General features: G+C 46.2%; 6 protein-coding genes across 9 annotated transcripts in view; 5 read left to right on the forward strand and 1 right to left on the reverse strand.

Annotated features, from left to right (window-relative positions):
* Positions 1–17,495, reverse strand: part of LOC122625132 (flotillin-2) — a 90,721-nt gene that overhangs the window by 14,017 nt on the left and 59,209 nt on the right. The gene's annotated exons all lie outside the window — the stretch shown is intronic.
* On the forward strand, positions 335–2,382 carry LOC122625122 (glucose dehydrogenase [FAD, quinone]). Its single transcript, XM_043805038.1, has one exon. The coding sequence runs from the start codon at positions 377–379 to the stop codon at positions 2,354–2,356; it is 1,980 nt and encodes a 659-aa protein (XP_043660973.1). The 5' UTR covers positions 335–376; the 3' UTR covers positions 2,357–2,382.
* Positions 3,634–5,913, forward strand: LOC122625121 (glucose dehydrogenase [FAD, quinone]). Its single transcript, XM_043805037.1, has 2 exons — positions 3,634–4,429; positions 4,492–5,913. Exons 1-2 carry the CDS (start codon positions 3,636–3,638, stop codon positions 5,771–5,773), a joined length of 2,076 nt encoding a protein of 691 aa, XP_043660972.1. The 5' UTR covers positions 3,634–3,635; the 3' UTR covers positions 5,774–5,913.
* Positions 6,680–8,170, forward strand: LOC122625135. The gene is made up of 2 exons (XM_043805054.1): positions 6,680–6,970; positions 7,280–8,170. Exons 1-2 carry the CDS (start codon positions 6,706–6,708, stop codon positions 7,393–7,395), a joined length of 381 nt encoding a protein of 126 aa, XP_043660989.1. The 5' UTR covers positions 6,680–6,705; the 3' UTR covers positions 7,396–8,170.
* On the forward strand, positions 8,443–11,369 carry LOC122625123 (glucose dehydrogenase [FAD, quinone]). Its single transcript, XM_043805039.1, has 2 exons — positions 8,443–8,851; positions 9,193–11,369. Exons 1-2 carry the CDS (start codon positions 8,510–8,512, stop codon positions 10,804–10,806), a joined length of 1,956 nt encoding a protein of 651 aa, XP_043660974.1. The 5' UTR covers positions 8,443–8,509; the 3' UTR covers positions 10,807–11,369.
* LOC122625127 (glucose dehydrogenase [FAD, quinone]) lies at positions 11,909–15,668 on the forward strand. The gene is made up of 3 exons (XM_043805042.1): positions 11,909–12,063; positions 12,645–13,647; positions 14,687–15,668. The coding sequence occupies exons 2-3, from the start codon at positions 12,675–12,677 to the stop codon at positions 15,583–15,585; spliced, it is 1,872 nt and encodes a 623-aa protein (XP_043660977.1). The 5' UTR covers positions 11,909–12,063; positions 12,645–12,674; the 3' UTR covers positions 15,586–15,668.

A 17,495-nucleotide genomic window follows, 5' to 3' on the forward strand; every position in this document is an offset into this window, starting at 1 on the left:
GATAAGTTACTAATATTGTTTAATAACCCAAAATATGATCTGATGGCAAGAGTGTGTTCTTTTTCATTGTACTATATGTGCATACATATCTGTAATAAAAACTCCCATACTAGTTAACTTTCTTAACGGCGCCACCTGTTGGCCGGGGCCTGAAGCTCGGGGCTATAAATATATATGGGCTTGGAATTGCATTTGTTTGCTTTCGTATTTTTATGGCCGGCAAACAGAAAGCAGCCCGAAAAATTAAATAAACGCGGGCAGAGTATACGTATATTTCGGTTCATATGCTCATCGTGCGCGACATTCTTTTAATTGTGCCCGAAATGCCGTGCCATACGCATCGCTTACTTACATTTGTGCTTTAAATCAGTTAAAAATGGGCGATCAGCGCGTACACAAACCGCGCACAGCGGAGATCAGAACCCTGCTCCTCAATAGGAGTTTGTGGCCACTGTTGATCCTGTTTATTGGGAGCATTACTCCTACATCGGTTGTGGCCCAATTGTTTGCGGTGGACAGCAGTGGCCTGGGCATTTCGCTGATGCAATCGGTGGCCATAGCTCTGAATGCGTCCAGCCTCGCGCTGGCCAACAACACCGCCTGGCCGCCGCAGCACGAGCCGCCGGAGGATCGGTCGGAGATGGAGCAGTATGACTATATAGTGGTGGGTGCAGGCAGTGCCGGTGCCATTGTGGCCAGTCGCTTGAGTGAGCTGTGCCAGTTGAAGGTGCTGCTGCTGGAGGAGGGACAACTACCGCCGCTGGAATCGGAGATCTTTAGCCTGACCGCGGCACTGCATCATGACGAGCGGTACATGTACCTGGAGGAGGCTGTGCCCAATCCGCAATGCTGCCAGGCAATGGCGACCACGCACGGCTGCGTCTGGTGGCATGGACGCATGATGGGCGGCGGTGGCGCCATCAATGGCAATATCTACATACCCGGCAGTCGGGATAACTTCAGGCGCTGGAACTCAACGGGCTGGGACTGGACGCAGGTCCAGCAGACCTACGCTCGTCTGCAGCAGCGCCTGAACCCCTCCTACCTGCAACCAAATGCGCTCAACTTGAAGTTGGCCAACCTCATATACGCCGGCGCTGCCGAACTGGGTGTACCGCGGATGAAACAGCCCCTTGTAGCGGGTGCCACGTTCGGTTACACGCATCATGTGCCCGTGACCGTCAACCAAGGACGCAGGGCCAGCAGCGGTCGTTTGTACTTGGCCAACGATCAAGTTAATAGAAGGGGCAACCTAAAGGTAATCCGAGGAGCACAAGTGCAGAAGGTGCTACTCAATGCGAACGGAACCCGAGCAACGGGCGTGACTTACACCCTAAATGGTGTGGAACACACGGCGATAGCCTCGGGAGAAGTTGTCCTGAGTGCAGGTACGCTCAATTCCGCCAAGTTGCTCCTGCTTTCGGGCATCGGTCCGCGGGAGGAGCTGCAGCGATGGAACATAACCACGTACCAGGACCTGCCAGTGGGTCGACATCTGCAGGATCACGGCATGATGCCGCTGTTCCTGCTCTTCGGCGCGAATTGCGCCGTCAACAGCACACGGGATGCCACCGAGGATCCCTATGCTCCCGTATCGGTCGCAGAGTATCTGCTGGACAATCAGCAGGGTCCTTTGGCCAGTGGCTTCTACATGATGGGCTACATCAATTCCAGTGCGCCGAGCAGCAGTCGCGGTGAACCCGATCTGCATGTGGTGGCCCACACGCTGTTGCCCAAGGGAAGCACCGGTAGCTTTGGCTACCTGGGCTTTCGCCCGGAATTGGTGCAGGCTCAGCAGGATGTCTTGCAGCAAGCAGATGTACTGCAAATCATGGGCTCCCTACTGCGTCCCCAGTCGCAAGGCAGAGTGCGTCTATCGAGCACGAATGCCACCGATCAGGCAAAGATCGAAAACCACTATGGCGAGGCTCTGCAGGATCAGCAGACGCTGCTCCGCTATGTGCGATATATTCAGAAGTTGAGCAATACCCGATCCTTTCGTCGATGTGGCCTGCGACTTTGGCTGCCGCCCCTCGCCGAATGCGATGCACTGGCTCCCGATTCCGATGACTACTGGTTGTGCTACATCAGATACTTCTATGTGGGTGCCTGGCATTCCGTGGGCACTTGTCGCATGGCTCCGAGGAAGCAGGGAAATTCTGGGGAGGATGGCGGCGTGGTGGACGAAAGACTGAGAGTTCACGGGGTCAAGGGTCTTCGTGTGGTGGATGCCAGCATCATGCCGGAGTTGCCGGCGGGCAATACAAACGGACCCGCCATGATGATTGGCGAAAAGGGGGCACAAATGATTCTCGACGATCGGGAGGCAGATAACGAGGTGGTACAGGAGTGCTGATCTTTTATAATATGTATTACAACGTTAAGAACACTGCAAATGAGTTTGGATGTGTTTGTATTAAAATTTAAAATATAACTTTTTTTTTGTTCTACTTTTGTTTGTTTCATCATAGAGTTTTGAAAAAAAAATGTCAAAAATTTTCACTTTTAATTTGACATCCAGATAAATTGTAAATTTCATTACGAACTCAACGAGGTATGACATTCCATATTTGGACCAATATTTCGAATGTTCTGATCAAAATACTGCTTTTTATAACGCAGAAACACAGAAAACCGATTTTCGGCCAAAATCCAAATATCATCATCAAAAATTGGAAAAATTTTGAAAAAAAAATTAATTTTTTTTGGTAAACACAGTTTGATGGGAAATTTTATTACGAATTTAACGAGATATGACATTCCATATTGGGACCAATATTTCGAATGTTCTGATCAAAATACTGCTTTTTATAACGCAGAAACACAGAAAACCGATTTTCGGCAAAAATTCAAAAATCATCATCAAAAATTGCAAAAAAATTTGAAAAAAATTAATTTTTTTTAGAAAACACAGTTCGATTGGAAATTTAATTACGAACTCAATGAGGTATGATATTCCATATTTGTACCAATATTTTGAATGTTCTAATCAAAATACTGATATGATAGTACGTAAATTCGAGTGGTAAAATATAATATAATAAAATATAATATAATAAAATATAATATAATAAAATATAATATAATAAAATATAATATAATAAAATAATAGTGGTAAAATATTCTTAGCAAAAATGATTGCTTTTCTAGCTTCTAAACTACACTAACAATTTTTGCGCACAAATGTTAATTTGATTCTCATTAATAATATTTAGATCTTGGAGTAAAGGTTAAAGTCTGCACAGCTTTCGAACCAATTAACAAATTGCTAATTAAATATACCCGTACAATTGGCCATATGAACAAGCACTTTTTAATTGCCTAAATGCGAACTCAGTTGGCTTTCAATACACGAGTTTATGATCTTCGCCCTTATCGCATTTTCCGCTGTTTGTTTTCACTTTTTGAATGCTGTTTTCTTTTGGTCAGCCCATTTGTTTATGGTCGTGCGGGGGGTAAAGCTATAAATAATATCCATTGTTTTGTATCAAGACGATATATATTATATATTATATTCTTTTGTGAATTAAGACGAAACACTAAGCAATACAGATTACAGATTTTATGGCAAAAGGAACTTTAGTTAAGGTAGCATTTCTGTGTTTGCTGTTTTCTTTTGCAGACCAGTGTTCTCCATGGAGCAACTGGGATTGCAGAAGTCAGTGTCTTGCATGTTGGTCAATGCACTCACAGAAATAACGTATTTTGGTGGATCAGCAGAATGGACTTTAGCTGGAATCAGCAGTTTCGCTGGAGTACAGGAAAATAGTTCCGCCGAAACTCACTCAGTCAGTCAGTGTATTTTCACGATGTCGGCGATCAACACGTTTGTGGCCATGTGGCGGTTCTTGCTGACCCTCGGCCCCTCGGCCATGATCATCCTGCTCCTGAACCGAGGCATCTTGGAGCAGCGGCCGGACATTGTGGACGAGCAGCATCGCGTTCGCTCCATACACATCGAAGATCTGCGTGAATCCTACGATTTTATTGTGATTGGCGGCGGTTCGGCGGGTTGTGTGTTGGCCGCCAGACTCTCGGAGAATCCGGAATGGAGTGTTCTCCTCTTGGAAGCTGGCGGGGATGAGCCACTGCTCATCGATTTGCCGCAATTGTATCCGGTGTTCCAGCGCAGTCCGTGGGACTGGAAGTACCTGACCGAACCATCGGATCGATACTGCCTGGCCATGGAGGATCAACGCTGCTTTTGGCCGAGGGCCAAAGTGCTGGGCGGCTGCAGTTCCATCAATGCCATGATGTATATACGCGGCAACAGGCGGGACTACGATCACTGGGCGGAACTGGGCAATCCCGGCTGGAACTATGCCAATGTGCTGCACTATTTCCGCAAGCTGGAGGACATGCGGGTGCCTGGATTCGAGCATAGTCCGTACCATGGACATGGTGGTCCCATTTCCGTTGAAAGATACAGGTGAGTTGCAAATACTGAGCAAATACTGAGCAGTCGCAGTTTTCAGCGGCACTTCTTTGCAGATTCCCCTCGCCGCTACTGGACATTTTCATGCGGGCTGCCCAACAGCTGGGCATGGTTAATGCCGAGGGCGACTTCAATGGTCGATCCCAGACGGGATTCGCTCCGCCACATGGCAGCCTTCGCGATGGACTGCGTTGCAGTGCCAATAAGGGATACATTCGCCGGAGCTGGCAGCGTCCCAACTTGGACATCGTACTCAAGGCATTTGTGGAGCGCATTGTGATCGATCCGCAATCCCATCGAGCAGCCGGCGTGATCTTCGAGTACGGCCTGCTGAAGCACACGGTCAGAGCCAGCAGGGAGGTGATCCTGTCCGCGGGATCCTTGGCCAGTCCGCAGCTGCTGATGGTCAGTGGTGTGGGGCCGCGGGAGCAACTGGAGCCACTTGGCATTCCGGTGGTGCAGCACTTGCCCGGCGTGGGTGGCAATCTGCAGGATCACATCTCCACCTCGGGCGCCATCTACACATTCGACAGTGGACAAGACCGCCATCTGTCGTTCATTGTGCCCGAAATGATGAATGAGCAGGCGGTGGAGGATTTTGTTCGGGGATCGGATAGCTTCTTCTACGCCATGCCCGTGAGCGAGGTGATGGGCTTCATTAGCACTCGCTATCAGGATCCCCGCCAGGATTGGCCCGATGTCCAGATCTTCATGGGCAGCTACGGCTATGGAGCCGATGGCGGAATGATTGGACGCCGTGGAGCTGCCATCACATTGGACAACTATGCCGAGGCATTCGAGCCGATGATCTACCAGGATTCCTTTGTGATCGCCCCACTGCTGATGCGTCCACGCTCCCGGGGATACCTACAGTTGCGCTCCGCCGACCCGAAGGTGCATCCCCTCATCCATGCCAACTACTATGACGATCCGCACGACATGGCCGTGATGGTGGAGGGCCTGAAGCTGGCCCATCGTCTCACCCAAACGCCGGTGATGCAAGCGCTGAATGCCACCATGAACATCTACGAGTGGCGCAATTGCCCGGAGGTGGAGTACCTCAGCGATGCCTTCTGGGAGTGCCTGGCCCGGTTCTACTCCCAGACGATCTACCATCCGGTGGGCACCTGCAAGATGGCACCAGCCTCGGATCCCGGCGGTGTCGTAGATCCCCGATTGCGGGTGAGAGGCATGCGTGGATTGCGGGTCATCGATGCCAGTGTGATGCCCACTATTCCCACGGGCAACACGAATGCTCCGACTTTGATGCTGGCGGAGAGGGGAGCGGACATCATCAAGGAGGACTGGCATCACTACCGAGATGGTGGTTGGGGTTAGCTCAGTACTACGATGTCAGCATTCCCTTTGTACTTTAATTTAAAGCAATAAACTAATGGTTAAACACAACAACTTAGACTCGCCACAAAAAAGTGCGACTTGCGCAATAAGAGAACCTCTAAAAAACACTCGTTCATGAGAAGGTATTTATGAAAATGATAGGAAAACTATATGGCAACCTAGCTAAGCCCTTCGAGAACAATTCAATGAAATGCATGCCTGGCTAATGGCACATTGAATTGTTTCATTTTTGCCTGGGAGTCAACGAGTGCAATCCATATATCAATTGAAACTAACCATATATAATGGAGCACCATTCATTGTTGTCATTCCGCAGGTCAGCTAATTTGCTTTGGTAATGATCTTGGCATTCATTTGACTCTGGATGCACTTGCTGCAGTTTGTTTCCCTTTGCAATTCAATGCATTGCATTTCCCATTTATGTTGTGCGCTGTGTTTTCGAAGTGTGAGAACTTGACAGCGTTCTGAACTTTCGCAATCTGGCGCAGTGATTACCTATGATTGTGTATTCCGGTATAGTTTTTTTGAGTGGCGAGCATATTAGTTTTGTGATTGACTAGCTTTCATAACTTAGCTTTATGATAAAACCCTATTGCATATTTTCCTTTTCATTAATATAACTATTTTCCTCAAACGTTTTGGAGTAATTTCTATCTAATATTTTGTAGTTACAAACGTTTTAGAGTCTAATTTCTATCAAATATTTGGTAGCTACAAGGAGTATCTTTGAGTTTCATTCATGCTGCATGGAAGCATTGTTCTCAATCGTTTTCGGTCCGTAATTTATGAGCGGCCACTGAACTTAAATGGCAAATGGCAGCGCGAGCTTACGAGTTTTACCAGTTTGAGTGTCTCAGTGGGCCATGGCTTTGCTTTGGGCCGCAAATCGGAAGAGGTTTTCGAGACTTTTCATGCGAGTGCGCGGCGATTGTGCTGCTCAGTCCACGTCCGCCACTGCTCGCCAAATGACGCAAATGCCGCTCCAACTGCTGTCCCCCAAGTGCATCCTGCTCCTGGCGCTGCTGCTCCTGCTGGACTCCAGTCGGGCCAGACCGCAGCAGTTCCTCCTCGCAGAGGATCTGCTAACTGGAGCGGGAGCGGGTACGGATACGGGAACTGCCACTGCAAGCGGCACCGGATTTGGAGATGATCGAGTGCCCATCAACGATCCATCGGGTAAGTTTTAGGTTCTTACAAAAAAGTTAAACAAACCATCTTCAATCCTTGAAATACTACTTATACTAATAGTTCTACACAGGAAGTACAAGATACTTCAAACTTTGAAATTCAAAAGATGCAGTTTCCACCATTCAGCATTGCTCCATAACCATTTCAACTATTTGTTTCAACTCAATGAAGTGGTTTCCTTAGTTTATTTGGTTTAAGTTTAAGTTTCCTAAGTTTTGCTAGTTTAAGTTTAAGTTTCCTATGTTTACACAGCTCAAAGTTGCACTTTTCTTAAAGATCTGATATTTGTTTTTATAGATCTGAGTGCTGGTTTGAATTTGGCGCCCGTCGGCAGTCTGATTGCGGCAGCAGCGAATGCCGTGCCCCCCGCCCCCGTTCAGTTTATTCGCACGGCCATGAACAGCGGGCTCTGACCGCCAGGTGGCGCTAACCTGAATTATAATTGTCTCTAATTTTTAAGCGCCTTTTCGGGCACCACTTTTAATTACTTTGTTAAGCTGCATTTTTTGTTTTCTTTTTTTTTTTCTTTTTTTTTTAAATGCTTTTTATTAAGCTGAATTGCTTTAGTTTTGTGTGTGTTTGTGTGGAGCCAAGTGCTATAAGTGACTTTATATACTCGTTTAATCTGGTTACGACTTTTGCGGAGCGATAAAATGTGTGCAGTTTGGTGCTCAGTTTTAAACGATATTGTTCTTATCTAAATGTGTTATCATGGCAATCTCTGTCACGTTACTGCTTTTTTTATCTAACTCGGCTGCAGCTCTTAAATGGCAAAACCATTCGAAGATAGTAAAATTGAAATGCTAAAGATTTTCATAACAATTTTAAAACTTAATCACATCTTGGTTTGATTTCAGAAATATACATTTTTCACACATAAATTAGTATTAATACTATATTAAAATATTTTATAACTGTTTGCTTGTACATATATTATGAAAAAATGCCAATTGCATCCAGAATGCGATTGCAATCAGAAAATATACTACGTAATTGGAAGAAAGTAGTGCATATAAGCGATGAACTCATTTCGATTGCGATTCTGGTTCTCATCATGATGATGCCGACTCACACACAGAGAAATATCTGTGCACTACTAACAATTACTTATAACGTTTAAGAATCCACTCTTTATAAATTAAAAATAAAAAAATATTTCCACTCGCTCAAAAGACAAACAAAGAAGCTTTCGATAAGCAGGAAAGTAAGTACGAACTTTTTACAGTTTTCACATTGATTAAAGTTTTACAGAGCTGCTAAGAAAGTCTAAAGATATTTTCAAACAGTTTTTAAATGTTTGTTGCTCTCATTAACATTTTGTATTTTCTGCTTGTGCATTGAAAAATGAAATTATTCACCATTATATGTATATATGATGACTGAGTCAACGTCCGCGGGGGGAGGCTGCACTGTACCCGCTTATCAGATCCGCGGCTATAAAAGCGAATCTTCAGGCGCGACTGCGCCGCAGATACAGATGAAACCGGGTCCAAACCAGAGGCAATCGCAAAAGCAATCGCAATCGCAATGTCACTAGACGGCGGCCAGAATCTCAACATGGATGCGGCGGCCAGTGGCCCAAATCCGTGTGGATCCGGTAGTACGCCAGCAGCAGGAGCAGCACCTGGCATTGGATTGTGGGGTGGCATGATGACCGTGCTGGTGCAAACCCTTCTGTCCTCGCAGTGCCTCATTTCGCCCGCCAGCCAGTGGCCAGTGGACTATGCCGGCGATTTGAGTCAACCCTATGACTTTGTGGTCATTGGCGCTGGATCGGCGGGCTCTGTGGTGGCCAGCCGGCTGAGCGAGAATCCCGACTGGAAAGTGCTCGTCCTGGAGGCGGGCGGAGATCCGCCCATCGAATCTGAGGTGAGTCCACTTACTATCACTTACTAGCTAACTAAATCTTTCCACTCTTGAGCTTTGTCAACCACTCACCCCGTTAGTAAACAAAGTCGTAAGCTACTTCATACCATAAAATAATAGTAGGCTATATTATATTACATTTTGTATTGCAATCAAAGCTTTTTTTCTATCTACAAAGTTAAAAGTTTCTCAAACAGGAGGTAATGATTATTGATAATTATAGCATTCTTCAAAGCAGCAAGTGCAATTTTAGCCAAAACCTCAATTCAGCTTTATGTCTATAAGTATGCAATAAGAAGAAACTAATATATATATATCTATTATACATTTGCCATATCTTGCAGTTGCCGGCGCTTTTCTTTGGGCTGCAGCACACGGAGTTCACGTGGAACTACTTCACGGAGCCCAGCGAGGAGGCGTGCCAGGGAATGAAGGATGGCCGCTGCTACTGGCCACGTGGCAAGATGCTGGGCGGCTCGGGAGCAGCCAATGCCATGCTGTATGTGCGTGGCAATCGCCGGGACTTCGATGGCTGGGCGGCCATGGGCAGCACGGGCTGGAGCTATGACAAGGTGATGCCATTTTTCGAGAAGTCCGTCACGCCCCAAGGCAATGCCAGCCATCCCAAGGGTTATGTAACCCTGCAACCCTTCCAGCGACAGGACAATGCCATACACCAAATGATCATCGATGGGGGGCGCGAGTTGGGTCGCCCCTATGTCGAGCGCTTCCAGGAGGGCAGTGAGACGGGCTATGCCCATGTGCCGGGCACGGTGAGAGATGGTCAGCGGATGAGCACGGCCAAGGGCTATTTGGGTGCCGTCTCCCGAGCTCGTGCCAATCTGCATGTGGTCAAGAATGCGCTGGTCACCAAACTGCAGTTCGATGGCGATACGGTGACGGCCGTGAACTTCGAACGAGCTGGTGTGAGCCATCGAGTGCAGGTGACCAAGGATGTGGTGATCTCGGCCGGCGCCATCGATTCACCAGCGCTGCTCCTGCGTTCCGGCATTGGACCCAGTCGGCAGTTGGAGCAGTTGGGCATACCCGTGGTATTGAATATGCCCGGCGTTGGACGCAATCTCCAGGATCATGTGCTGGTGCCTGTCTTTTTGAAACTGGACGAGGGTCAAGCGGAGGCCCTGACGGAGAAGGGCGTGCTGGATGGCATCTATCAGTACCTAATCCATCGCACCGGACCGCTGGCCACGCACAGCACCGCCTCCCTGGTGGCGTTGATAAACACGAATGCGAGTAGTGATAGTGTCTATCCGGATACGGAGAACCATCACCTGTTCTTTCAGCGAGCGAATCACGCTGCGCTGGAACTCTTCACCAAGGGTCTGTCCTTCCAGGACCAGTATATAGACGCGCTGCAAGGATATCTCAAGGACTCCCACTTGCTGTGCGTTTTCATACTACTCTCACATCCAGTGGCCAAAGGGGAATTGCACTTGAAGAGCACAGATCCCCGGGAAGCGCCCATCCTAACCAGTAACTATCTAACGGAATCGCAGGATGTGGCCACATTGATGCGTGGCATACGCTACATTGAGTCCCTCGAGCAGACGAAAGCATTCCGGGATCACCTGGCCGAGATGGCCAGGATTCCGATAGCCGAGTGCGATCACATAGAGCCGTACCGCAGTGAGGAGTACTGGCGCTGCTATGCCAGGTACTTCACCGTCACCTGCTACCATCAATCGGGCACCGTGAAGATGGGACCCGACTACGATCCCGAGGCGTGTGTGGGTCAGCGCTTGAAGGTGCACGGGCTGGAGAACCTCCGGGTGGCGGATGCCAGCATAATGCCAGCGGTGGTCAGTGCCAACACGAATGCGGCCACGGTGATGATTGGCGAGCGGGCGGCCCACTTCATCCGGGAGGATTACGAGGGCGAGTCACTCGGCGCCAACGGTGGCATCTGGGTGCCGCACATGCATGCGGATGACTTCTAGTTTGAGCATTCCACACACAGCCCTCTGCTCGATTGGCAAGTTGTCAACAACAAGCTGTTGATATCCACACAAAATACATCCACTTAAATCTGTAGATTTCAACACAATTTGGTTTTTCAAATCATGTTAGTTACTACACTACAAAAATAAGAGAAATCCAGGCTTAACTTAATTCTGGAATGCATATTTATAGAATGTTATGCAAGCATTTATCTATTAACTTTTTTTTGTTATCGTTTAAGTATTAGTAATTTAATAGAGCTTTTTTGTTTTCAATTATTATAAAATATATATAAAATATATATATATAAACTTTGTTTATAAGGTAATGGGTTCTATAAAGTTCATAACTGAAGCCAAGTAATGAAGTTCATCAGCTGGCTTCCAAATGCAGATAGTTAACCTGTTAACTGAATTCAGAACTGAATAGTTATTCAAAAGGCAATCTTTAACTAATTTAGAACACTGTGGAAGAAACTGATATATTATATAAAAATCAGATTATAAACCCCCCCCTAAAAACTAATATAATATATAAAAATCAGATTCTAAACCCCTCACCATTATTAAGATGTTTAGCATATATTTTAGCCCAAACTTGACCCACAAACCCACAGAACAGGTTCTCGCTGGCGATACCTCAACAAAAACATAACCTGTCCTTATCAGCTGGAAACAAAAAAAGGGAAAAAGAAGAATGAAACCAGCCAAAAACACGGCCACCAACGAGCATAAAGATAACCGAGTGCAAAGCTGGGCAGGCTCTAGATTCTCCAATCTCCAACCTCTAATCTCGATTCTCGATTCACGATTCTCGATTTTGGGTGGCTTCCATGGGTCGCTGCGGGTTTATCACACCTCGGCTAGCTAATCTTCGAGTGATAAGGGGAGTGCCGCGCAGCTGCTGAAGGCGGAAGGTGCGTCTAATTTATATGTATATACACACATGTATATATAACATATATAGGTATATAGGTATATATGCCAAACACCTAGGTACGGCTATATGTATACACATACGACTGGAAGCGAAATGCAAATGTCTCCGAGTGATATTGTTGTTTGTTGATTTACGGACGCCGATGGCATACGAAAAGCATTCGCTGCCCGGCCGTACAAATTCCGGTTGAAAGCCGGCCCCGTAGAACAGTTGCCGTCGAGCGGAGAGAGCGTTCGCACGTGTGCCGCACTTGGATTACGGATTTCGGAGTCGAGGATTACCGCAGGAGCACCGCAGGATAATACAGAGCACAGCCAGTGGGTATCCCTTGGAGTTTCAGTGCATATCAGTAGTTGCCAGGATTATTTGAAGTGTTTTATTTGGAAATTTTAGGACAAACCATCGGACTTCTAAAGCAGATAGATTATTACACATAATTTCAGAAATCCTTGGCAAAGAAAAGGAATTTCTATTGTTTGTTTGCTAAGCCAGGAGCTGTTTTTCAATTATATATTGTTTAAGAATAACTTTAAAAAAGTTTTTCAATTATATATTGTTTAAGAATAACTTTAAAAAAGTTTTTCAATTATATATTGTTTGAGAAAAAGTTTAAAAAAGTTCTTATACGTGTCTTATTCCTTTTTAAATATTTTCTATCTTTTTTTATGTTTTTTCCAAAAACCTTTTGGGATTATTTTTCACTTTTTACAATTACAATTACTTTTTACTTTACAGGAAGTTTAAAAAAGTTTATATACGTGTCTTATTCCTTTTTAAATATTTTCTATCTTTTTTTATGTTTTTTCCATACACTTTTTGGGATTATTTTTCACTTTTTACACATTTTTCACTTTTTTTCACTTTTCACTTTTTTTTACATTTTTTTAATATTTTTTAGCCCACTTAAAGGACTTTTTCGAGCACCACAATGGAGTTCCTGAGCGCCCAGTGCGCTGCCCGTTCGGCGGGTCCGGCGAACACGCTGATGTCCTTGCTGCTGTCCACGCTGATCGCCAAGTACTGCGATCTGAGTGGCCAGAATCAGTGGCCGGAGGACAAGGGCGACTGGCTGGAGCAGGCTGGTGGCTTCCAGCATGACTACGACTTCATTGTGATTGGATCGGGCAGTTCGGGCGCCGTGGTGGCTGGGCGACTGGCCGAGGTGAAGAAGTGGAAGGTGCTGCTGCTGGAGGCCGGCGGCGATCCGCCAATTGAGACGGAGTTCGTGGCCTGGCACATGGCCACGCAGTTCTCCGAATGGGATTGGCAGTACCACTCGAAGCCGAACGGACGTGCCTGCATGGCGATGGAGGGCGAGAGTTGCCACTGGCCGCGGGGCAAGATGTTGGGCGGCACGAACGGCATGAATGCCATGATCTATGCCCGGGGCACGCGCAAGGATTTCGATGACTGGCAGGAGCGGGGCAATCCCGGTTGGGGCTACGACGCGGTGCTGGAGCACTTCCGCAAGGCCGAGGATCTGCGCTCCACGCGACCGGACTACAAGGCCGGTGATCATGGCGTCGGTGGACCCATGGGACTCAACAATTACGTGAGCGACAACGAGTTCCGCACCACAATACGCGCCGGCATGCAGGAGATGGGCTACGGCAGTGCGCCGGACTTCACCGAGGGCTCGTTCGTGGGCCAAATGGACATCCTGGGCACTCAGGATGGCGGTCGTCGCATCACCACCGCCCGCTCTCATCTCAAGAAGCACACGCCCAATCTGCACATCCTGCGCCACGCCCACGTGAAGAAGATCAATCTGGATCGCAACAACCGAGCGGAGAGCGTGACCTTTGTGCACCGCGGCAAGAAGGAGTACACGGTCAAGGCCAGCAAGGAGGTCATCGTGTCCGCCGGCGCCATTGGCTCACCACAGATCCTGCTGCTCTCAGGTGAGTTGATATTGTTGATATTATCATAAGAATATTTGGTTTTTCACAAGTAACATATCCGCAACCTTCAAAGATATCACTAAACCCCTAAATATTAACGAGCTCAACTTATTTGTTGATGGCATAAATAATGCAGATAAGTGAAAGCCAGCTTAAAACCTATATTTTTTGATAACATATATATCTTTTTGGATATCCTATTATTCATTTGATAATTTGCTGGCAACTGCTAGTTTGAAATAAGGAAATATAGAAACATGATAGCAAATGTAGATTAGAGGTTCTCTCGGTGCACAAGATATACATCTATCCTTCAATCCCACTTTAAGCCCCTAAATCTTGTTGACTTTGGTTTTAGCTTCTGTTTCTGTTGGTTGCATCCAAAAGCCAGTGAAGACTTTTGATAAGCGCGGATCGGGCGACGATTAGATAGCCGGAATACGATATCAGACCCAAGCAACGGAGCCTCTTGTCGATGAGATGTCAATGTCAAATCGTCAAATCGCAAGGTCGAGCAAGGTCAAGCGATTATGTCTGTCCGATCGGGCAGGGATTGTAAAACTATGTATGGAAAATAACGCCCTAGCGAGATATAACAAAATCTTTTACGATTGTGCGCTACGGTACTTCCCCTTTAAGTAGCGAGCACCATAAATTTACCAGCTGGCGAGTTCTAGACTTTATGTGTGGTATTTCATCATAGTTAAAGTTCACAAACCTGCAACGAAATAGAGTAAAAAAAACAGTTAGTGAAATTGTTTAAGCGGAATATTTAGAGAAAATCTTCTTGAAGAACAAGTTCTAATAGACTTTTCATAAAATTCACATGAATTTTAACTAAAATAGGACAGGTTTTTGAGTTGAACTTAGGAACAGGTTTCTCTATGTCTAACAAACATTCTAAACAAGAAATACGCAGTAGAATATACATACAGCTGCTTATGATGATACACCGAAACTAATTAGGCATTTGAGAGTTTATATAAATATAATATATTTATAAATGTTATATATATCTAATCTTATCTTATTTTCCCAGGCATCGGACCCGCGGAGCACTTGAAGAGCCTGGGAATCCCCGTGAAACTGGACCTGCCCGTGGGCGAGAACCTCAAGGATCACGCCAGTCTGCCGGTGATCTTCCAGATCGACAAGTCCACCGCCCGCAAGCCCACCGAGGAGGAGCTGGTGGACGCCATGTACAACCTGCTGATGGGTCGCTACAGCAAACTGCTGCACCACGAGGCCACCGCGCTGACGGGCTTCATCAACACCACCTCGATTGAGGGACCCAATCCGGACATCCAGACCACCAACTTCTTCAGCCTGATGCAGAGTCCGGAGCTGAAGGGTTATGTGGCTGCCACCGGATTCAATGAGCGCGTGGCCAAGAGCATCTTGTCCGCCAACCAGGAGACCAATACCTACATTACCTATTTGCTGCATCTGAAGCCCTTCTCGGCGGGCAGTCTGACCCTGCAATCTGCGAACTACTTGGATGCTCCCATCATCGATCCCGGCTATATGACCGATGAGCGCGACGTGGACACCTACATCAGGGCCTTGAACATCTACAAGAACCTGCCCAACACCAAGGCGTTCAGTGAGCGGGAGGCCGCACTCCACCAGCTGGATTTGGAGGCCTGCAATGGCCTGACCTATCAGTCGGATGACTACTGGCGCTGCTACATCCGCCACATGACCACCACCGTTTACCACCCAGTGGGCACCACTCGCATGGGCCCGTCCACCGATGCCACTGCCGTGGTGGACCCACAACTGCGGGTGCATGGCGCCAAGGGATTGCGGGTTATTGATGCCAGCATTATGCCCGACATTGTGGGCGCCAACACCAATGCCGCCTGCATCATGATCGGCGAGAAGGGGGCGGACATGATCAAGGCGGAGTATCTGGGCGGCCAGCACACCGAGCTCTAAGCTCAGCGATATTTTACGATATAGGCTTTAAATATTTGTCACATTTTTTTTTGTTATAATAAATATATGCTTCTTACATATAATTACAAGTTTGAATCATCTTCTCATCTAAAACTATTATCTTTTCATTTATAAAGTTATTAACATGAGTTTCTGAGTTTCTACATGCTTATCTACGTTTCCTGGATTTTCTACACGCATGCCTTACATTTTTGTACCTTTTGGTTGGCGTCCTAACTAAAATGTACAGTGGCTGCCAAACTGTCTTGAGCTTCCAACAACTTACGTTTGTCCTTAATGTTTTTCTTAGAATAAAGCATTCAAGCTAGCTTGGCATTACTTTTTTTTTTAAGTTTTATTACCAAAAAATGCCTGCCAATTTAATGTTGGCTGTAAAATTCGATTGGCAAAATGATTTATCTGGCAAATGCGAAAACCGCACCATCAGCATTAAGTGGCGATTGTATTGAATCTCAGCGATACTTGATGGTCGGCCTGGTTAGCTACGTTTTGCTTTTGATTGACAGCTTTCACTTTTCATTTTTATTTGGAACTATGTATATATATATATATATATATAATTTTTCGATTTTTCGACCAGCAAATTGCCGCTCATTGCGGACAACTCATTATCTATGCCCGGCGACCAACGCAATATGTATATTATTTCCAGGCGCCGCGAAGCGTGCCAGTTTTTCAGTTTTTGTTTGAGCATTTCGGTTTTCATCTAATGCCTGGCGCTGCATACCAAGCTAAACGCAATTAATTGTTGGCCAAGTGCTGTTGGCCACCAAGTGGGTGGACGCCGCGTAATTGTATAATAGAAGTGTTAGGGAAACGCCAATTAGCGGAAGGCAGATGAGATATACAAGTTAATCAATAACTTTATTTAAACAAGTTGCAAGTCCTTACTAATTAATTGAAAAGGTTTAAGTTGCATGTACACCATGGTATTGATATGACATGAAATGGCATTAAGATATCTTGTTAGCCATAAACACTTCACTTTACAAATTGAACTCCATCAAATGGAAAGACATATCCGTACTAACCGTTTCATTACGAAATCCACTTTAAACAATTGCTCCATTTAGAGTGTGAGAGGTTACACTATCTAAAACCCCCACCCACTTCTGACCCCCTCCACTTCGCCGCTCCTTTCACGCAATTAACAAAGGTCACGTAATAACGCTTTTCTTCTCGCCATGCACTTGACCAAAGCGCAAAATGGAAACCAATTAGATGAAATCGCTCGCGATACAAGCCAAGATAGTGGCCACATTCAGTGGCTGCGCTGGAAAGTGAAAAATGAGCAGAGCTACGCGGGAGTATGCACGGAAATTCCAAAAATCCGAAAGTCACACATATGTAGGTAAATAGGCAAAAAGCAAAACACTTTAGGCAAGTAAGTGATTGGGATGATTTTCTACTGGCGGAGGAAATGTCCGCTCACCGACTACCAGACTGCCAGTTGGCCACTGTCTGCCACGCCCCCCCCTGTTGGCAACCGCCCATCGGGTAACCTACATATCTATGTACATATGGCACACATCTATGCGAAGTCTTGGGCACGTCGGCCAAATCGGCCATGCGCGACTGCTGTTCAGATACACGAGCCGAGATACAAATCGGAGATGGACGTGAGTTGCGGTGATACTCACTACTATATATAGTAAATTATAGGGGAGTTACCATAATTAATTACCCAAAAATATGAAGCAAAACCTGAGGGGCTTTCTAACTCCAAAGTCTAAGCATGCCACTTGAATAACATTCTAGTTGAATAAACATTCTATATGGAATTTAGTTTATTAGCCTTTAAACATGGAAACATTTTAAACTGTTTATCTGATTAGATAAATATTTGAGCTATTTGAATATTTACGATTTGCAGAGAATCGTGTCACGCT

Source organism: Drosophila teissieri, chromosome X (assembly GCF_016746235.2).
Source record: "Drosophila teissieri strain GT53w chromosome X, Prin_Dtei_1.1, whole genome shotgun sequence".
Classification (NCBI taxonomy): domain Eukaryota; kingdom Metazoa; phylum Arthropoda; class Insecta; order Diptera; family Drosophilidae; genus Drosophila; species Drosophila teissieri.

Excerpts from the sequence above, each read along its gene's own strand:
- LOC122625121 (XM_043805037.1), top strand. The coding sequence starts at position 3,636 with ATGGAGCAACTGGGATTGCAGAAGTCAGTGTCTTGCATGTTGGTCAAT. Across the intron at positions 4,430-4,491 it reads ATTTCCGTTGAAAGATACAG|ATTCCCCTCGCCGCTACTGG; the intron begins GTGAGTTGCAAA and ends ACTTCTTTGCAG.
- LOC122625122 (XM_043805038.1), top strand. The coding sequence starts at position 377 with ATGGGCGATCAGCGCGTACACAAACCGCGCACAGCGGAGATCAGAACC.
- LOC122625135 (XM_043805054.1), top strand. The coding sequence starts at position 6,706 with ATGCGAGTGCGCGGCGATTGTGCTGCTCAGTCCACGTCCGCCACTGCT. Across the intron at positions 6,971-7,279 it reads GCCCATCAACGATCCATCGG|ATCTGAGTGCTGGTTTGAAT; the intron begins GTAAGTTTTAGG and ends TTGTTTTTATAG.
- LOC122625127 (XM_043805042.1), top strand. The coding sequence starts at position 12,675 with ATGGAGTTCCTGAGCGCCCAGTGCGCTGCCCGTTCGGCGGGTCCGGCG. Across the intron at positions 13,648-14,686 it reads ACAGATCCTGCTGCTCTCAG|GCATCGGACCCGCGGAGCAC; the intron begins GTGAGTTGATAT and ends TTATTTTCCCAG.
- LOC122625123 (XM_043805039.1), top strand. The coding sequence starts at position 8,510 with ATGTCACTAGACGGCGGCCAGAATCTCAACATGGATGCGGCGGCCAGT. Across the intron at positions 8,852-9,192 it reads ATCCGCCCATCGAATCTGAG|TTGCCGGCGCTTTTCTTTGG; the intron begins GTGAGTCCACTT and ends CATATCTTGCAG.